The sequence below is a fragment of the Python bivittatus genome, unplaced genomic scaffold (assembly GCF_059951505.1).
Source record: "Python bivittatus isolate LINGU-HERP-01145 unplaced genomic scaffold, Pbiv_v1 ctg000060_np1212, whole genome shotgun sequence".
In the NCBI taxonomy this organism is placed as follows: Eukaryota; Metazoa; Chordata; class Lepidosauria; order Squamata; family Pythonidae; genus Python; species Python bivittatus.
The window spans coordinates 11,243,482-11,263,286 of NW_028277044.1; the positions used below are offsets into that span (position 1 = coordinate 11,243,482).

At 33.9% G+C, this 19,805-nt stretch overlaps 1 protein-coding gene across 5 annotated transcripts in view; it reads left to right on the top strand.

Moving 5' to 3' along the window:
* DOCK9 (dedicator of cytokinesis 9) overlaps positions 1-19,805 on the top strand; it is a 135,060-nt gene that overhangs the window by 30,128 nt on the left and 85,127 nt on the right. For all 5 annotated transcript variants that reach the window (XM_088136499.1, XM_088136496.1, XM_088136497.1 and 2 more), the window contains exons 2-5: positions 7,270-7,386; positions 17,087-17,176; positions 18,817-18,899; positions 19,616-19,685. In XM_088136499.1, the coding sequence (XP_087992625.1) occupies positions 7,270-7,386; positions 17,087-17,176; positions 18,817-18,899; positions 19,616-19,685 (360 nt within the window). The remainder of the gene's footprint in view (positions 1-7,269; positions 7,387-17,086; positions 17,177-18,816; positions 18,900-19,615; positions 19,686-19,805) is intronic.

The window sequence follows — 19,805 nt, forward strand, 5'->3', positions numbered from 1 at the left end:
CTGTCTAATCTCCAATGGAGTTTTGATTCTGACACTCATTAGAAAGAGTGAACTAACAGTGAGATATGCAAGTTCATGTGCATTTGATATGCATTTTGGGACCTACTTTCCTATTATTTATGGGGGACCCAGAAGACAGTTATTAGTTATTTGGTTTTTCTTCTCCTTGAGGTATTAATCCTAAAAATTTAGACTTCTTTCTGTTATCTTATGATTACAGTTCAATTCAATGTCACTTAAATGCTTTTAAATATACTGATTTTTTAAAAAATTTGCTCATTGATCTCCAATACTTTATCTAACTTAAGAATTTTGGGTCACTATGATGCAGTCTTGGGTCCATTTTTATTATTTCCATCTGTTTTACTAATGTTGTTTCTCATTTCAACTTCACATCCTACTTATTAGTGTTCCAAAATAATGCTAGAATGATGACTTCAAAGCTTTTAAAATATATGAAAGATGAGATTTTATGGTGTTGATAACGGAGTTGAATATAACTACGTGAATTATCAATCCCTTATTGGGAACAGTGCTGCTTACAACTCTACCGTATCCATTTCTCTCCAAATGCTAGCTTTATATAACTGCTAACTGATTAACATCTGTCATTTTGGACATCTCAGAGTTAAATGCAGGCTTTGTAAAGATAGTCACGTACCAGTATATTTCAGTTTCTGCTACTGTATATAGTTCCATTTCTCCACCTGTTCACTCTTCAAGAAAAGGATAGGAACAATTGATGTTAGCTTGGAAGATTTGTATTGATGTTGATGAGAAGACATACAGATTTCTTTTGATAGGTATCAAAAATCCTGAACAGCTTTCTGATAAATCTTGTGGTGTTAAATGGAAAGGGACATACCTATTTGCTCTCATTGCTTGTATTTTAAATAGCATAAATATGAAAACCAAATAATGTAATGATAAGGCGTTGGATTTGCCCACTTGACCATGGAGCTCACTGAAAAAAACTTTGTTTCAGTCTTTCTCTCTTAGTCCAACTTATCTCAGGGTTGTTATTGTGGGAATAATATTAGGAAAGATCTCCCAAGAAGGTCCCCTTGTTTTTTCAGGAAAAAACGGTATTCTTTGTTCCTTTTTTTCCCTCCAATTTTCCTTTCTTAATTTAAGCTTGTTGCCACAATATTCTAATTCCTGTATGATTTTATAATTGTATTTTAAAATTTTGTTTATTTTAGAAAAAGGAAGTGATTACAATGCGGGGCACTAACAGCAGAAAAAATAATTATAGATGCAGTATTGTCTATCCTTTTTCTAGAGTAGAATCTTTTTCTTGTGGTGAAGGTATATATAAATGGAAAATGTTTCTAAGAGAATATGAGAAAGATTCTGCTTTCCTGGAAAAGTGTTGGTGTCAATGTAACTAATGCCAAAGTCAATATATTGTCCTAGTATTCTTTTGTTAGGGATGATGAAATATCCTTCCTCTTTCTGTAGATTTGAACTCACAGATGAGTTCAGAGAAAATGTCTCATAAGATTTTCTTAAATCAAGTTTAATTTAAAATCCATTGTTAGGTCAAACATAAATACATGAAGCATTAGAGAACATGCTTTTTTCATAGGAATTTTTGAATAACTGTCCATCTTTCAAGAAGAACTAAGCAGGATTGAAAAAGAAAGCACCATGTTACCAACAACACAAGGTTGTTCTAGTAATATTTCTGGAATAATAAATTTTGAAGAGAATCATATTAAAGAAAACAAAGGGCAATACTATATACAATTGCAAAATGAGAAAATGAACTGTTTTGTTGGCTCAACATACATAAGCACAAAAAAGCAATGACTTCATGAGTCTTAGATTTACTTTAGTAGGCTAACATGACCAATCTGTTCAAACCTTAAAATAAATCATTTGAAGAAAATATGTTTGCTATATTAAATATTTTTAATATGAGCTTCTAGTTAATAGAAGTAATATGTAATCATAAGAATGATTAATATTTTGATTTGGCTATTCTGAAATTTAGCATGTTTTGAATTAAGTGAGGTTGAAGTATATTCTGTACTAACCTTGTATCAAATTCACAGAGGCCAAATAGATTCTACTACTAGCATGCAAAGTACTAACAGAAATCCAATACTGTCACTCAGTTTCTGCACATAAAGCTTTCATGATCTAGGCATAAATAATAAATGTTCCATATTACAAGGAAATATGATTTTCTGAAATTTGTATATCCATTCTAATACTGAGATGAGTTTGAATCCCACTTGCTAATTTTTCCCATTCCCAGCCTTTTAAAACTCTTGGGGAAAATGGTCCAGAGTTAGAACTGTAAGAGAATATTGACAGGTATGAAGACAGTTTATTGGTCTTCCTGCCTTTGAAACACAACAAATGCTGTTTTGGAACACAAAAAAACCTACTTTAAGGCCTTGTTGTGCGGTTACATAGTTTTCCTTGTATTCAGAAATTCAAAGGAGATATATTCAGTATAACCAAAAAAAAAAAAAAAAGTTTCTGAAGATAGCATTTGTTCGAAGAAAGAAATGGATGATAGTAAAAACTTGACTAACATCCAGTTGGGGTAAGACTATGTTGGACTTGCAATCACTATACTTAACTAATTAATATGTGTATTGCCTTGTCAGGTCCTTATATCTTAACCAAATGCTTTTTTATGGTGAACTTTTCCATGACATGGCCTGTTTTGACACTGTCAGGAAAGAGTTCTCAGGAAGCATATGCAAAAACAATAATGTGTGTTGAAAATCTTTCCACTTGACAATATAGAAGTACTGCTCCTTCAAACTGTTTTGCTTATAGCATGGACCCCTGATCCAGAATAGTATAAAAACAGAATATTGCATTCTAACAAATATGCTTCAGATTTGTTTGGGATTTGGCTGAGCAAAGACTTGTTCAGAATATGCTTAGCAGAACTGAGGGAAGGAAAAGAAAGAAAAGGCAACGTGTAAGATGGAGGGACAGGATCAGCAAGATGATAAGAGTGTCCTGAGGAAGAACCATTAATTATTACTAAAGACAGATTAAGAATGGAGAACATTTGTCCATGTAGTCTCCGTGAGTTAAACTTGATTTGATGGTATTTAAATAACCATTGGAATTAGAAGTCCCAAAGACTGCCGATCCACAGTTGGAAGAGAATAGCTAGAGGAAAGGGTGTGCCTCTATAGTAGATGTATTTCCTTCACTGTATATTGACAACATGAAGTTGCACTGTAAAGTCTCTCACAACGTTTGGGGTTAGGTCTAGTATTTGTGTTAGCCATAGCCTGTTGTCTCCCTTCTCCTTTCAGATTGCTGGCTTTTTGCTTCAGTGCAAGAAATTTAGTTGAAGGTCTGCATCAGTTAAGTGTAGCTATGACACATTTGAACTTGGGTTATTAAGACATTATTTTTCCCTAATTGTAAGTGACTTCAATTCTCATATTATAAAATATAGTGGGGTTGTAAGTTGTAAAAAACAATGTTTTTAGTTATAACACCCCATTTATCTGCAGGGTTCTTAGATTGCCACATATTTCTTTTTATCTAAAGTTTAGCTGAATATACTAGAGCTTTTTGTAAGAGTAGTGATTTTAAAGTGTAGTAAAATAAGTAAATAAAATGATATGCTTTTTATCGTGCCACCCCAAATGCAATTCAGTAGCATAGTAAATTATATCTTAGTGCTTTGAAAAAAAGAACTTCAGAACTTGTTTTTTCTGTGTAATGCCCTGCCTTCTTTTAATATTTGGTGGATTGTGTATTAAAAGAACAGATTTAATACAATACAGAAAAAGTGTAAATACTGAGACAAAATAGTCTGAATTAAATATAGCTGACAGTAAACAAAATACTCATAGTTTAATTCCCTAAATGTAATTAAATATCCATAAGACAGTTCAAAATAATATTAACATGAGAACATTGCTCTGTTAGGTTTCACTGTCTTTGTAAAGCTAAACTACTGCTGAAAAAAGAATGTCAATCAAAATTTGTGTTTACAGCATTCATCACTTTGGGGAAATAGCAGAGCTTTGCTGAAAATTCTTTAATCCTTCAGTTTTTACGTATTTATAATAAAGGAAGCTATTTCTAAATAGTCTAGACAGAACCAATATATTGTAGGTGGGAATTGTGACAGTAATAAAACACTATTGAAAACTCTGTTGTTCAGTTGTTAAGTCGTGTCCGACTCTTCGTGACCCCATGAACCATATCGCGCCAGGCCTTCCTGTCCTTCACTGCCTTCCTGAGTTTGCTCAGTTTCCTGCTCATTGCTTCAGTGATGCTATCTAACCATCTCATCCTCTGCCATCCCCTTCTCCTTTTGCCTCCAATCTTTCCCAGCATCAGAGTCTTTTCCAAGGAGTCCTCTCTTCGCATTAGGTGACCAAAGTATTTGAGCTTGAGTTTCATTATCAGTCCTTCCAATGAGCAATCAGGGTTGATTTCCTTTAAGACTGACTGGTTTGACCTCCTAGCAGTCCAGGGGACTCTTAAGAGTCTTTAGCACCACAGTTTAAAGGCATCAATTCTTCGGTGCTCAGCCTTCTTTATGGTCCAGTTCTCACAGCCATACATTACTACTGGAAAAACCATAGCTTTTGAAAACTCTACCTTACATTTTTCTCTATATATGCTTGTTGTCTCCATTACTTCATTGTTAGAAAGATAATTTATTTCTTGTCCATTTGTAGCAAGTGTGTTTAACAGTTTTTATCCTTAATTATCCATCTGCAGAATACTTAGATTTAACTATTCATTTCTGAGAAAGTATTTCTATAGACCGACATCTAATTGTCTAGGTATGTTTTCTGGGCTAAATTAATGAAATGAATTAGTTGAATTCAATCAACTTTTCAATCAGAAAAAAAATTGTAGGTGTGAATTTACTGGTCTTTTGTTATTGTTAATGTTCTCTATTTATACTTTGCTGTTTTACTAAGTTTTTACAATGGCTAAGTCAGTGTTTTCAAAATTAATTTTGTCTATATTTTTAAAAAACGTGGGTGTTCTTATTCTTTGAACTAAGTGTACTTTGCTATATAAACAAAGCATATTTTTCCTTGCTATAATGATACATAGTGTGCATTCTTAAAAAAATAGTTTGCTTCATACTCTTAATTCTCTAGCCTCTCCTTCATAATGATTCTTTCCAAATGTAACCTTTTGTTCTTTTGAACTCCTTCCAGTAACATTATTCAAAGACAGTATCTCCATGTGGTAGGTATTAGACTATCTGAAGTAATCTTCTTTGACTAACCTATGTGCAGATCACTGTGCTTCAGTAACCTTTTTCTAAGAAATCATTATCCTATAAATACTCTAGAAACTTACTTCATCCTAGAATGGAAATGTAATATATTTTTTTAAATCTGATTTGTTTTCCATTGTCTACACAACTCTTAATTATTGAAATTTAAGCTTTCATATACTTGTTTATAAAGAAACTTAAGGATTTGGGCTGGGTTTTCAAGCACAAAAGTAAACTGTTCTTTTTTATACATGAAAATAGTCTTTGTAGCTGACACCAAAAATAAAAACACATCAATTGCCTTTGATGCCATAATATTTTCACAAATGGAATTGAAGATTTCTCTGGATTTATGATCCAAGGATTAGAAAATAGAAATTTCCTCTAAGATGAAAAGTAATAGGCATAGTTTCTGTATCTAAATAATTTAGATTGTTTTACAATAATTTTCAAGCTATTAGAATGAGATTTTCATGTTAAGTTAAATTAGAAGTATGTGCCTACAATTATTAGTGCCTATTATTGCCACTAATAATTATAATCTTAGTTCATGCTCTATATTGAATATGGAAGATACAAGATTATATATGGATCCATAAAACTACAGCTCCAACATATTTCCCCCTGGATCCTTTGGTTCAAAATCTTGTTGTGAAGTGGGGTACTACTCAGCTTCTCTTGAACATGAGAACATGAGCGTGGCATAGTGCCTGGATATCTGAGAGACTGCTTGTCTCCAATCGTTTCTGCCCGCTCAGTACGTTCCAGCAGAGTGGGTGTGCTCCAGGTCCCCTCCATTGAACACTGCCATCTTGTGGGACCTAGAGACCTTCTCTGTTGTACCCCCTCCCCCGGAACAGCATCCTCACAGAGATACAGATGGCACCCTCTCTCCTACAGTTCCAGAAAGCTTTGCTCCCAGGCCTGGGTGCTTAATGGCCCCTATTTTATTTTGTTGATTTTGTTGTTTACTAAATCATTTTAGTCTGGGCTGTCTGTTTGATTTAATATTTTTAGCCATTTTTATGTTTTTTCTAGTTTTGTACACCATCCAGAGTCCCCTGGAGTTGGGCACCCAATAAATTTAAAATCATCATCATCATCATCATCATCATCATCATCATCATCATCACAAAATATAAAGACCTGCAAATAGAAGTAGAATGACTATGGTAAAAGAAAGCAAAGATAGTACCAATAGTAATAGGTGCCTTAGGTGCAATCCAAAACATCTGGAGCACTACTTGAACACCATCAGTACTGACAAAATCACCATCAGTCAATTGCAAAAGGCAGCCTTACTTGGAACAGCTTATATCTTGCGACTATACCTTTAACACAATCAAACAACGTTTGCCTTGAGTCCTTGGAAGGGCTCAATAGGTGGATAAAAATGCCAAATCCAGTCTAAACATCTGGCTGACTGTGTGACCAACCATAATAATAATAGTATGTCTAGAATTCATCACTTTATTGGGAGCCCTGTTGTACATTGTTCTTGATGATGCAAGTCCTCACCCTCTACCCCACATATATTCCAGTTTAAAATAGGAATATCAGAATGTTAAGATGTGGTTAACATGTAGTTCTGAATCAGAGTTATTGCAAAATGCATTAGCTAATTGATTAAAATGCAATGACCAGGAAAAACACTACCAATTGATGGAATGACTATGTAATACTGAGCTTATTAAAATAAATTGATTGCATTTGTTTCTTTAGACACAGTTGATTATACTTCATTTGTAAATCTAGAACTGAACTAAATATTATCTTGTGACTATGATATTTGTTTTTTCATGTGTGTTTATAAACACATAATTAATTTGAAGTTCAAAACTGTCTCTTCTCATGATAAAAGCAGTAATTCTGTACACTTGTAACTTGGGAATAAATCCAGTGGAAACAATGGTATTTAATTTTGAGTAGGCATATGTAGGATTGTATTGTATAGGCTCATGAATATGTATGGCATCTTAAGTACATTTGGGTATAAGAATAAAAATCTCTATTCATTAAATTTTTCCATCTTTTAGGCAAAACCAAAGGTAATAGAGCCAATAGACTATGAAAATATCATTGTTCAGAAGAAAACTCAAATACTCAACGATGCCTTGCGTGAGATGCTACTTTTTCCTTATGATGATTTCCAGGTACCTTTTTATGAATGTTGCATTGAATTTATTGTACAATACTGTAATAATAAGCCTTGAAAGGAAATAGTTAGACAATGTAGCTGATCCTACCAGTTTCTAGTATCCAGTTTCTAATATGGTTGTGGTTTAGGTACATCACAAATAAATGCAAAAAACGGAATCAAATATAAGTAAATTTCAAGTGGTTTGAAAGGTCACTGCTCATAATCAGTTGCTGTTGGTGAAGTATGAATTGTTATCCTTCTGTTTTTAAGCTTAACTTGATTGCTGATTCTTTCATTTAAAAAAGTCTTAAACAGGCTGGGACTAGATCACCTAATATACTGACTCATTTTATATCTCTTCTTAGTTTTGGCAATCCAGTCATCCTTTGGGAGATTAACCTGGTTCTGTTGCTTGTTGGTTTTCAATGAGATGTGGAAACACAGCTGTTAAAGACAGCCTTTGGAACCAGATCGCTTAACAGTGGATGGATACATGTGTGTGTTGCTCATTTTCCTAGTGCTGTTTGTTTGTTTTCTTTTTTTCCTAGGCCTTGACCATGTTGGTTTAGAACTGTAAATTTGTGTTGGCTTTATTGAATATTCTGATGTACATCTGAGTTTCATTGTTAATCACTGCATCCCAGTTTTGAAAGAAAGAGCTAATCTTTAACTTTAATGATATTTAAGAAATGTATTACTTAAGCTCATTGGTACCTGTGGATTTATTTTATTTAAAGCAAATAGGAATTTCCCCTAAAAGGTTATCATCTAGTAAAGGTGGTTAAATTGTGTGCATTTCTTTGAAGATTCTCAAAAGCATCTTTTATCCCTAACCTCCAGCTCCAGATTTCAAGGAATGTAGCAAGTATAATAATTTTCATTAACTAATCAATGTCAGATCCTTTTGTGTTACCTCCTATGCTATATTTGATAATATATCATTACATCTTTAGTTAAATACAGTTAGTGGTATTATATTTTATAATCACATTTGTGATGTCACCTCCAATTTGTTTATGACATTGTGATCATCAGCCACAGTGTCCAAGGAGCCAAGCAGTGTTTAAATGAGCTCAATATGGCAAGCAGAGTAGTTGGCCTGAAAATTACCCCCCCCCCAAAAAAGGACCCCATGTTTATGAAACTAATTTTGCCCATACCAGGTAGTGAAAGTAGATTATGAGCCAATAGAGGATGTCAACTCCTACATCTATCTTGACCAAGAGATCAGTGCACAGATGCAATTGATGAAGTGATATCATTTGAAGAAGAGAGGCACGGGTCAGCTTCAACCATATAAAACCAATACTCCAACAGATGAAAAACTCCAAAGCAAGGATGGACATCATCAACACCATAGGCATATCAGTGATGACCTATGGCTATGAAGTGTGTAACCTAAGAAAATCAGAAGTGGAAAAGCTTCAAATAACCCAGCATGCAGTGGGAAAACAAGTGGTAAAGATCTCACTTAGACAACAAATTAGAAAAGCAGAAATTTGCCACAGAACTAACTTGAAAGATGGCATCAAGGATGGCATAAAAATACCAGTGGAAAAAAGCATGTCATGCACATGCAAGACAACAGAGAGGCTCAAAGGATGACCTACTAGTGACCCTTTAGATGCTTGTACGGTTGACTGCCTATGAACTGGAAAGATGAATTATGGAAAAACCTTGGATCCAACTGGATCACTATAACATTTGATTGTATATAATACAAACACCTGTTGGTATCATTGCTTCAGGCAGTGAACCTACCTGAATGAATACGATGACTGAAGTACTGAAGATGTGATACCAGCACAACAATGTCAAACTATATATCACTATTTTAATAGCTAAGGTCATTTAGTATAGCTTGAAGGATCTGTTCCTTGTTCATTCTGTAAGAAACAACTGTAGGCCAGGGTGATAATAGTAGTCTTCAAAATGAAGTTGTTAGTAGAAAAAGTAATTGACTGCATTGTTATTTAGTCAAGCAATTTAAAAAATGATGTTACAAATGACCATTGTTCTTGGTATGTGGGGAAGATTATTAAGAAGACTGAACAATACTATTAAAATATTTTAGAAACTGACTGAAGCAGCAGAAGAATAAAATAATACAGGCAGTGGGAGGATATGAATTTATAGATCTGTCGAGTAGTTTTTGGGGAAGAACTGGTGGATTGAAGATGCCTCCACAAAAAGAATGAAGAGCCGGCAAATAGACCGGCTCTTTGATAATTCTTCTCTGGACAAGAAGAGGACTTGAGATCACCTACAATTGCTCCAGACAGTTGCTCTTCATGAGGAGACCACAAGACGGCAGTCTCCGGCAGTTTTAGAGCTCTGAGAGATGAGGGAATAACCATCTTGCTCAAACTGTGGTTGGCGTCTTTGAAAGGACATTGGGTTCGCATACTTCCTTTTCTAATCATTTTTGGAAACTGCTTGTTAACTGCCTTTCATCTATTAGGAACCTTTGGATCAACAAGTTTTCCAGCACCAGACGAGTTTCCTTTAATCCTGGCGAAAGAAGCTTTAAATACAAGTTTAAGGACTTAAAAATATTTTTTGGGGGGGGAACAAATAGCAGAAGGGTCTGGTAACTTTTAATGGACTTCTGCTGACATCAGGACTGAAATGATGAGGCTTTAAGGATTTGTTTATAGGTAAGAGATGGGTTAAAAAAAATTTAGATTTTAGAAAGTTACAAATGGACTAAGATCCAGATAAATTTGAAATAAGATTTTGGAATTAATTATAAAGAATCCTTCCCATGGGAAAATGCTTTTTAGTAATTCCAAAGATTACTATTAAAGGAAAACACTCAAACTCGACTTACTAATACAAAATGAAGCAAAATATTTTAACATTGGACATATTGAAGGATATTTTTGAACAATGGACCAAGAAGTTAATTTTAAAGTGTCTGCCTCTATAGATAGAGTGTGTTCAAAAGACGTTATGGAAGAGGAACTAGTTTTACCTGACAAGATTGAGACTGATCTGAATGTGGATTTAAAAATTACAGGCTATAAGAGTGACATGGAAAAAGATGTTACACTGGACATACAAAAGAAACCGGCTGATGACTTAATAATTAAAAGGGATATACAAATAATAAACCGGGAGAGAGAGAGATAATGGATAAAGTTCCTATATTGGATTTACAAAAAAGTCTTGTTAAAGCTTTGAAGAATTTTGTGAGAAGGGACAAAGGAAAAATGAAAAAAATCAATTTCTGTGACATTATTTGATGGGACTAAAGATCAAGGTTGTTAGAAGTCAAAGGAATATAGAGTTGATTTATTTGATCAAGGTTAAAATAGATATATTATTTCTGGTAATCTTTAATGGACTTCTGCTGACATCAGGACTGAAATGAGGCTTTAAGGATTTGTTTATAGGTAAGAGATGGGATATGGGATGAAGAGATTATTTGTTGTATTTTAAGAGAAGGTGATAAGTTACTAAAATTGTTTATACTTGTGATGAAGGGGGAAATCCCTTCTTTATATGTTTTCTTTTTCTTTACTATATCCTTATTTTTTCTTTCTTTTCTATTTTTCCTTTCTATTTTTTCTTTTTTCTTTTCTGCACCTTCTATTCTTTTTATTTTATTCTTTTATTCTTTTTAGTTTGTATTAGTTTTTATTGTGGTAATTGTAATTTTTTTTAATACAGTTGCTATATTAAATATTATTATTACTAATTGCTATATTAAAAAAGAGTGGTTTTTCTAGAGAGTATGACATTCTCAGAATGTCTTGGTATGGTACAGTTGAAAATCTGAAAGTTGGAATGTAATTTCTTTTCTTGTCCTGTTTGGAAAGATGATCATTTTCAGGATAAAAAATATAAAATGAATGATGATTGATTGATACATTTATAAGGCTGTCATGTGGCATGCATAGTTTGATATACATCCCTGATTATATTTGTTCTCAACTCTTAAAAAAATGTAGATGTAAACAGTCCTTTTTTTAAAAATACTGAGAAGTTTCTTGTGGAATTGAACATCTTATTGGATGTCTTTTTTCTACATATGTAGTTTTGCCTAAACAAATTGTATTTTAAAGAAGGATCTTCCTCTTTAAAATAATTGAAGTAGTTATCAGTATGTTTGAATAAAGCTATATTTAGCAGACCCAGTAAGAAATATGTTGAGCATTTATGGAAGGAACCATATCAAATGCAGGAAACAGGTGTGACTACAAACAATAGGAAGTGCATATGTAGTTTAAAAGTTAAACATCTTGGGATTTATTATCAGAACATTGGGTCTCTATACAAGTTTAACGTCGTCTTAAGATGCTTCTAGATTTGGCTTTTATTATGAAGTGTCTCTGCCTCCTGCATGCTGTATTGGGGGAGGGGGAATAGGGGGAGGGAATCCTATAGTTTTCCATATATAACCCTTCTATGTTTTCTAACCTTTCCTTCATTTTTCTGCCTCAGATTTGCTAAGTGAAAAAAAGATGGTGGCACTAAAAGCCATCCATGTGGAAACAGCCCTAGATTCTTCTGGAGAAAAAAAACTCTTCGTGAACATTTATTAATGATATCAAAATTAATATTTATTTATTCATTTATTTAATTTATATGCTGCCCAACTCCCAAATGACTCTGGGCAGCTTACAGATCTCTATATATTTATATTCTGTATACTATTTTTATAATAATATTATTTGTTCTGAAAAGTACATTGGGACCAGCAACTCCATTGCTAAGCAGAGTGGTCATTAAGCAAAACATTGTGTGACTGCTCTGCTTAGTGACAGCAATCCTGGCAGTCCCAGTTGCAGTTGTTAAGCTAATTACCCTTGGTTGTTAAGCGAAATATCACACGAGCATGATTTGCAACGTTCTGCTGGCTTCCCCATTGATTTTGTTTGTTGGAAGCCATCTGGGAAGGTTGCAAATGGCAATCACGTGACGGTGGGTACTGCAACCATCATAAATGTGCAACAGTTGCCAAGTGCCTGAATCGCAATCACATTACTGTGGGGATGCTATAACAGTTGTAAGTGCGAGGACCGGTCATAAGTCACATTTTTCAGCACCATCATAACTTCGAACAGTTGCTAAAGTAATGGTCGTTAAGCGAGGACTACCTCGGTGTGTGTGTATAAAATGTACTTTTCAGAAGAAATAACACTACTATAAAAATAAAATTTAATATTAAATTGCTTGAAAAAAGTTTTTTACAGCTGCAGAAGAAAATATTCTCAAATGGTTTGTTGGGGTGACAGATGTATCTAATCTCTAGTTTGGTTCATTTTATATATTTTAATTTAATTTAATATTACAATTTTAAGGCTGCCTGACTCTGGGTGGCTCACAGTGAAGTAAAATGACAAAATAACATATCAAAGAAAAGAAAAGACAGCAGTTTGTCTAACAGAAAAACCAAAAAAATACCTAAACTATAAAAACCAGCCATCCTACCCCAAGGCCTGGGATAAGCACCCGTATTATTTTTCCCCCTCAAATATCCATCACATTCTAAGTGAAAGAAACCAAATGCCTCATTAGAAATACTGTTAGTATTCTCACTGTATTTTACAAGATCCAAATTCACACACATACATATACACATACATACATACGTACATACATACATACAGTATATGTGTTGTGGAGTCCTTGGGGTTCTCTGAGCTTGGTTGTTTTCTTGCAGACGTTTCGTTACCTGGCTAGGACACTGAAGATGTTACCTACGGGTAACGAAACATCTGCAAGAAAACATTCAAGCTCAGAGAACCCCAAGGACTCCACAGCTCAACCCTGAACTACGTATATTCTCTTCTATTAGTACATATGTTGCCATAATACTATTCCTTTTTGGAGTAATCAACATTATGCAGGATACAGAAAAAGAATAAAATAGTAAGATAAATTATTGGCAGGAGAAAAGAAAAAAGGGAACGTAACTAAAACTAGTTTATACCAACCTCAGTCACTATATCTTTTCATATTATCCTTGCTTTCTCTGTATCCATATGCCAATTCACATATTGCCTTTAAACTTCTTGCCTTGTTCTTTTTGACAGTCTCATCAGCTCTGTTCAAACACATAATCTTCCTCTTCCTCTCAACCCATTCATTTTCCTTTATATATTTGTTCTGCAATTTGATCCTGATTTTTTTGCTCACTATATGGCTAAATGGATTTTTTGCTCACTGTATGGCCCCCTGTCTTGTGTAAAGCCACGCCACACTTCTTGCTCACTGTCACCTGTTGTACCATTTCAGTCAAAAGCTTGTTAAACACTTTCAGCCACTTTCATTTTACAAATTGACAATGTATAAATATGAAGGATTATACTGAAAATTGAGATATGTAGTATTAACTTAGAATTATGGGTATTTTCATAACAGGAGTTCTTCCCCAAAGAAGAAGAAGTCCAGTTACGTTAAAGTCCTTAAACATTTTTGAAAGCTTGTATGCATGTTACCCTGAAAATAGTTGTATGGACCAATGATATCTCCTGTTTTAAACAAATAGCAATTGCTTGCAATACTTCCTTTCATACATTACTTTCCAATGTTTGTCATAGAATTGAGATGTGCAGACATGGCTATGTAGGCTGTGTCTAAAAGGATAATGAAGATAAATCCTTCAGTAACGCAGTTCAGATTCTACACAAGAAAAAACAGTTTGATCTGTCTTTCTTTCTGGCCAGGAAAATGTTTGTATCAGTCTTTCCCTTAATGTTTCCAAATCCCTTGGCAGTTTTTGTATTAGGCTATGAAGCTTTACAAATCAACACAGATACTCAGACAGTATATTTGCATTTATTATTTTATTTTATAATTTTCAGTTCAGAACTAATGTATAACCAGTGACTCCTAATATTATAGTTAACAGAATCCAACTAGGAGTTTCTGATTGGGGAGACATATGATAAATTAACTGCTGCAAAACTATGCAATGATATATATTGAATAAATGGATAAATTAAATACACGTCTGCTTGCACGCTTCCTTTGAAAATATTGGAATGCTCTTTAAAACTCAGAAAATATGCATATAAATACTTTTGGGAAAATAGGTATATACATGCAGAAAACTGCACTATCATCATTTGCAAAATATTTTTTAAAGTCACATGAAAGAAAATGTCCTGATTTTTTTTTTTTTATGCACACATAAAAAATACAGAAAGAAGTCCTGGTCACCAAAACAAGTACATATAGTAGACCAGAACTGAAGCAGGGATGTCAGGAAAGCAAAAACTGAAAATGAGCTGAGGTTGGAGAAAGGTGTTAAAAACAAAAAAGGGACTTAGGTATCTTCAAAATAAAATGAAATGAAATGATTCAGTATACCTCCTGCTAAATAAAAACTGCAAAACGCTATCAGGCAAAACATTTCTATTTTGCTTCATTTTTCTCCACCAAGAAAGTTTAGTTCTATCAGGAAATTATGACCACAATGAGGGAAATAAAGCATGAAATGTTAGAAACGTACTCAGGAATTACTACTCACTTTGAGCTTAAATTTCTAGGCAGGTGAATTGCTACTTGGGCATTAGTTGATCTCTGGATGAACTTTTGTTCATTATATCTGGCAAATCCTGGAGAACTAAATGCAAATGTTCTTATCTTTAAAAAAAGTGAGGAGGGAATCTGAGGAGTCTGCCTGACATAAATACCTGGGAAGATTCTGCAGCAGATCATAAAGCAAGTGAGCTGAAAATATTTCAAAAACAGCATGGTAATTCCCAGCATGGATTTGCCAAGAACAAATCTTTCCAGATTAACCTTATCTTGGGTTTTGATCAGATTGCTTTGTTAATAAGAATGTGGAAATGATGTAGACATAATAGACCTTGATTTCAGCAAAGCATTTGACTATAGTAGAGACATTCTGATTTCAAGCCAGGTAAATATGGGCTGGAGGACATGAGAGTTAATAAAGAACATAATTTATTCAAGAATTCTGAGTGTGCTCATGGATGTCATCAAACTGGAGTAAGGATTGTGGGGTGCCACAAGGTTCAGTCTGGGCACATCTGCTTTTCAATATTTTTATTAATGACTTGAATGAAGAGGTGAAAAAAGTGCACTGTAGCTGAGAATATTTTTAAAGCAGCAAGTATAAATGATGCACCTCTAGTGTAGTGAAAGGACTACTGTATAGGGTTGTTGCTTCTATGCATTTTAGACAACTTACTCTATATGTGTCCTGCATTTACTGGATGCATTAAACACTACCCCTAAATATTTGAAAATTTTAACTTGTTCAGCTGGATGGTTATTCAGTTGCCAGGCATGAATTTGGGGGCACTTAGCAAATACCAGTAGTTTTTGCATGATTAATTACGAGTGTTTCCACACCACAATATGCAGATAAAACATGTAAAGCTCAGTTTGGACCAAATGGTGTCTGAGGTAACAGCACAACATCATCCACATGTAGGAGGATTGCCATGTGCCTGTCCTTTAATTTGGGAGGATGATGAGCTAGATTTTCATCTTAGCCACAAGAGGATTGGTAAACAAATTAAACAGAAATGGTGCCAAGATGCTGTACATCCTTGCCTAATTCATCTGTTAACAGAAATTTCCTTAGTATAATGGCCCTATGTATTGCATCTAACTTTTAAACTAGAGTTCTCATAAAGCTTATATGTAGGTAGAAGCAGATGCCTATCTACAGTAGAGTTCTTGAGTTTGCACCATAATTTATCTTTAGAGATGAAGCCAAAAGCAAATCTGAAATCAATAAAGGCTGCATATAGTGCAGATTCTGCTCTAGAAGTATATTTTCCAACTAGATACTGCAAAATAAGAGCATGATCTAATACCATGTATCCAGCTCTAGAGCCTGCCTGGCCTTCAGGTAAAATGTTTTCTGATTTGGTCTACTCTAAAAGTTTATTATATAAATGTCTGGGATACAATTTGCTTATTATGCTAAGGAGGCTACTGGGCTGGTAATTGGCAGAAAGATGCTGGTTGCCTTTTTTATACATTGGAACTCTTAGCGCTAAACCTCACTTCTTTGGAATTAGTGCCATACTATCAATAAATGTAAATAAGAAAACCAGGACAGGGCTCCACCAATCCAGATTACTCCAAATAACCTCAGCCATGATAAAGTCATTACTTGGGGCTATTACTACCACCTAAATGTAAGCCACTGAAATATTTATAGAATCTCACTTCTTCCTTAAGAATGATCAAAATGCCACCCAAAATTTACTGGCTCCCTACTCAGAGTTCAAGAAGCAGGTGATGAGGCAGTGGGTATTTTGTTTCATCTTTGTTTTCAAGAAAAAGAAGTAAAGATAAATCAGGAGAATGGAACATCTCCTGTTTCATTGTGCTATTTGCATCATCAAATTAAAAATATTTGTAGAAGGTACAAATTGAAGATAGGAGAAAAAATTGGGTGACCTTTTTTTTTTTTTTAATTTTAAAAAAAAATCTCAAAAAAAGGGTTCTGATTGTTGGGGTGGGGAATCCAGGTTACCATATATTGCCTATAAAAATGTATTTTTATAGTATTTTAGTACCAGTCTAGTATTATTTATTTAATAGTTTTAATAGTTATTCACTATTTTTAGTACAAAAATAGCTCCAGTTGGTTCTGCAAAGAGTTAAAATTAGTAAAGAAACAGTATAATCCTTAGACCTGAAAAGACATTTATAAGATTCTATTTCAGATATGCATAACTGCAAATAAAGTTCTTACTGATGGTATTTTTTCATTAAAGACTGCAGTATTGAAACGACAACACCAGTATGTATGTTCTACAATTCCAGAGAATGCAGAGAAAGAAGCTTATAGCTTATTTGTAACAGAGGTAATATTTTTCTATTTTTTGTATGCTTTCTATCACAGGCTACCTCCAGGCTACAAAAATCCAGACAGCCATTAGATGGCATCAGATTTCTGTATCTTTCAGACATCTGGAGCTCATCTGGATTTCTGCAGTCCAGAGGTGGTATGCCTAGTTACTTAAGTCTTAGTGTATTCTCAGCATGCTTTGTTATTGTAACCAGCCAGAACAGCAATAAAATGTTCCTGTTCATCTCCACCCATTGTTCAGAGCTCCAGCTGGCTAGAGTAGCAGTCTCAAAGTACTATTCAGTAAGACTTGAGAAGCTGTTTGGAGGAGTGCTTTGTAAAGTTTCCTTTCAAACCAGCTGCTTGGAGTGTGCTGGATACTTAAGAAATAGGCTGCTTCAACATTATGAGTAGCATGCTTCACCCTGTTACTTAGTATTCCAGGTACAAAAAAGAGGAAAAGGAAACAGTGCTTTGTTCATTTAATAAATATAGCACAAACGGCCTGCATCTTGAACCTGAGCGTATTACTTTGACTCTTTCCTGTGTTTAAGTGAGAGAGATTTTGGACAGTAGAAGTGAAGAAGATTTTCCTCTTCTAAATTTCTCATGGAGGGTACACTTTGAAACCTCACATGATATACCTGTATTAATCCAAATTCAGTCCTCTCTCCATTCTAAATTCAGTCCAGTTAAATTGCTAGAGGATTGAGCAGGTCAGTTTCTGCACTCATTTATTGCGGTCAGTTGTTCACAGTTATGCCTGTTAAAATCACTCTGGCACACCTCTAGTTCATTCATGCTACATGTACATGTACAGACCTTCAGGGAGATTGCAATACAACTCTCCTTTCTACGAGAGACTCTGTTCTAGGAAAATATCTCCCTTATGTTTTAGGAGATCATTCTCGAATGCCAGAACAAACTCTACAGGTGTGGTTTAGTTAAAAGTGTGTTGATTCTGGCTTTAGTAGGAGTAAAGAAATTTTTCTCATTCATCATTAATTTAGTAGTAGTACTTTATTACAGTCGATGACCAGCTCAAAAAACAAAAGAAGAAAAAGAAAACAAATGGTAAGATAGCAAATAAAAAATACAGTAAAAACCAAGTATTTACAATATTGGAGAAGTTAAAGTGCGGGATATTTTGCAAATAGTAAAACAAAACTCTGCTCCAAAGACAGAGAAAGACAGAATGAGGGCAAGCAAATTCAGTGAAAGCTGACCCCCTTGCCCTCCTTAAAAGCTCACCGAAGAGAAAGGGAAACCCTCCTGCACTTCAATAGCTGCTCAGAGTCTGATTTTCTTTCTTTGCTACAGCTGATATGTTTTGTATGAAACATTAGTTGCTCATTTTATATAATTAGTTTGATCAATAATTATTGTAAAAAGTGTCATATGATCTGTTTCTTCAGTGATAATATTTACAATTAAGTCTTAACATATTAACCAGTGCACATTTTTATTGTTATTTCTAGCCATATGTTAATGGTTAAAAGAAAGCTTTTAAAATAATACTGTAATTAAAATTCCTTTTTTTCCTTTAATTGGCATAAATATAGTAGTTTTGATCAGAGCAAGTACTCAAATTACTAAGATAAATACATTGTTGCATAAAGAATTAAACAAAACTTTAATTTTTGTCCTGATTTAAAGTGTATTAAGACATACATCTCTGACTGGCATGTTGTCAATTTCAAATATGAAGATTACTCAGGAGAGTTTCGACAGCTCCCAAAGTAAGTAAATTTTTCTCACAATTATAGCTTTACGTGCTTACTGTTAAGTGTTGTTAACTTTTATTATTTAATGTGATAGATACTTGGAAATTACTTCATTCCAGTTCTAACAGGCCAGATTTGGAAACATGTTTTTCCCGGTTTCCAGATCTAAATGCTTAGGATGGAACAGTGCAGCAATACGGATTTCACAGGAAAAAATACATGGAAGGAACATAAATTTTAGATGTGTGTTTCATAGTGAAACTCAAACAGCAACAGATTATTTGTGAATGACATGATTTAGGAAAGTCTGGAAAATCAAAATCCTCTCTTCTTTTTAATGATATGTATATTCATATTCTTACTATCTTATTAGTCTTAAATAGAAGGTACCATTTAATGGAGGTATAAATTGTTATAAGAAAGATAGATGTGATTAGGATTGACAGATTATAGCAGGTATGTCAACAATTCAATAGGTTTTTTAATGATTCCCCCCCATTTAGAAATGAAATGTCAAACTGTTTGTAAATCTTAGCTACATTTGCATTGAAGATGCAAAAGTAAAAAAAAAAAAATCAAAAACCAAAAACTATTACAATCTTCATATAGGCATTCTCTTTCAGGTTCTTTCATGTACATTTTACCATACTTTCACACACTGGCAAGCTGTTGCACTGTGTGATCCCGTAATAATTATTGTCTGCTATGATGTCTTTTTTTCTCTCTCTTAGTAAAGGAAACAGATTAGAAAAGCTTCCAGTTCATGTTTATGAAGTTGATGAAGAAGCAGATAAGGATGAGGCAAGTCTGTTATTTTGATTGTTTTGCTTCAGTTCCTTTTAAAGTTATTATTATGATATAGGCCTGTTTGGGAATAACAAAGTCAGTTATATTTAATAAGAATTAACTTTATCCTGAAAT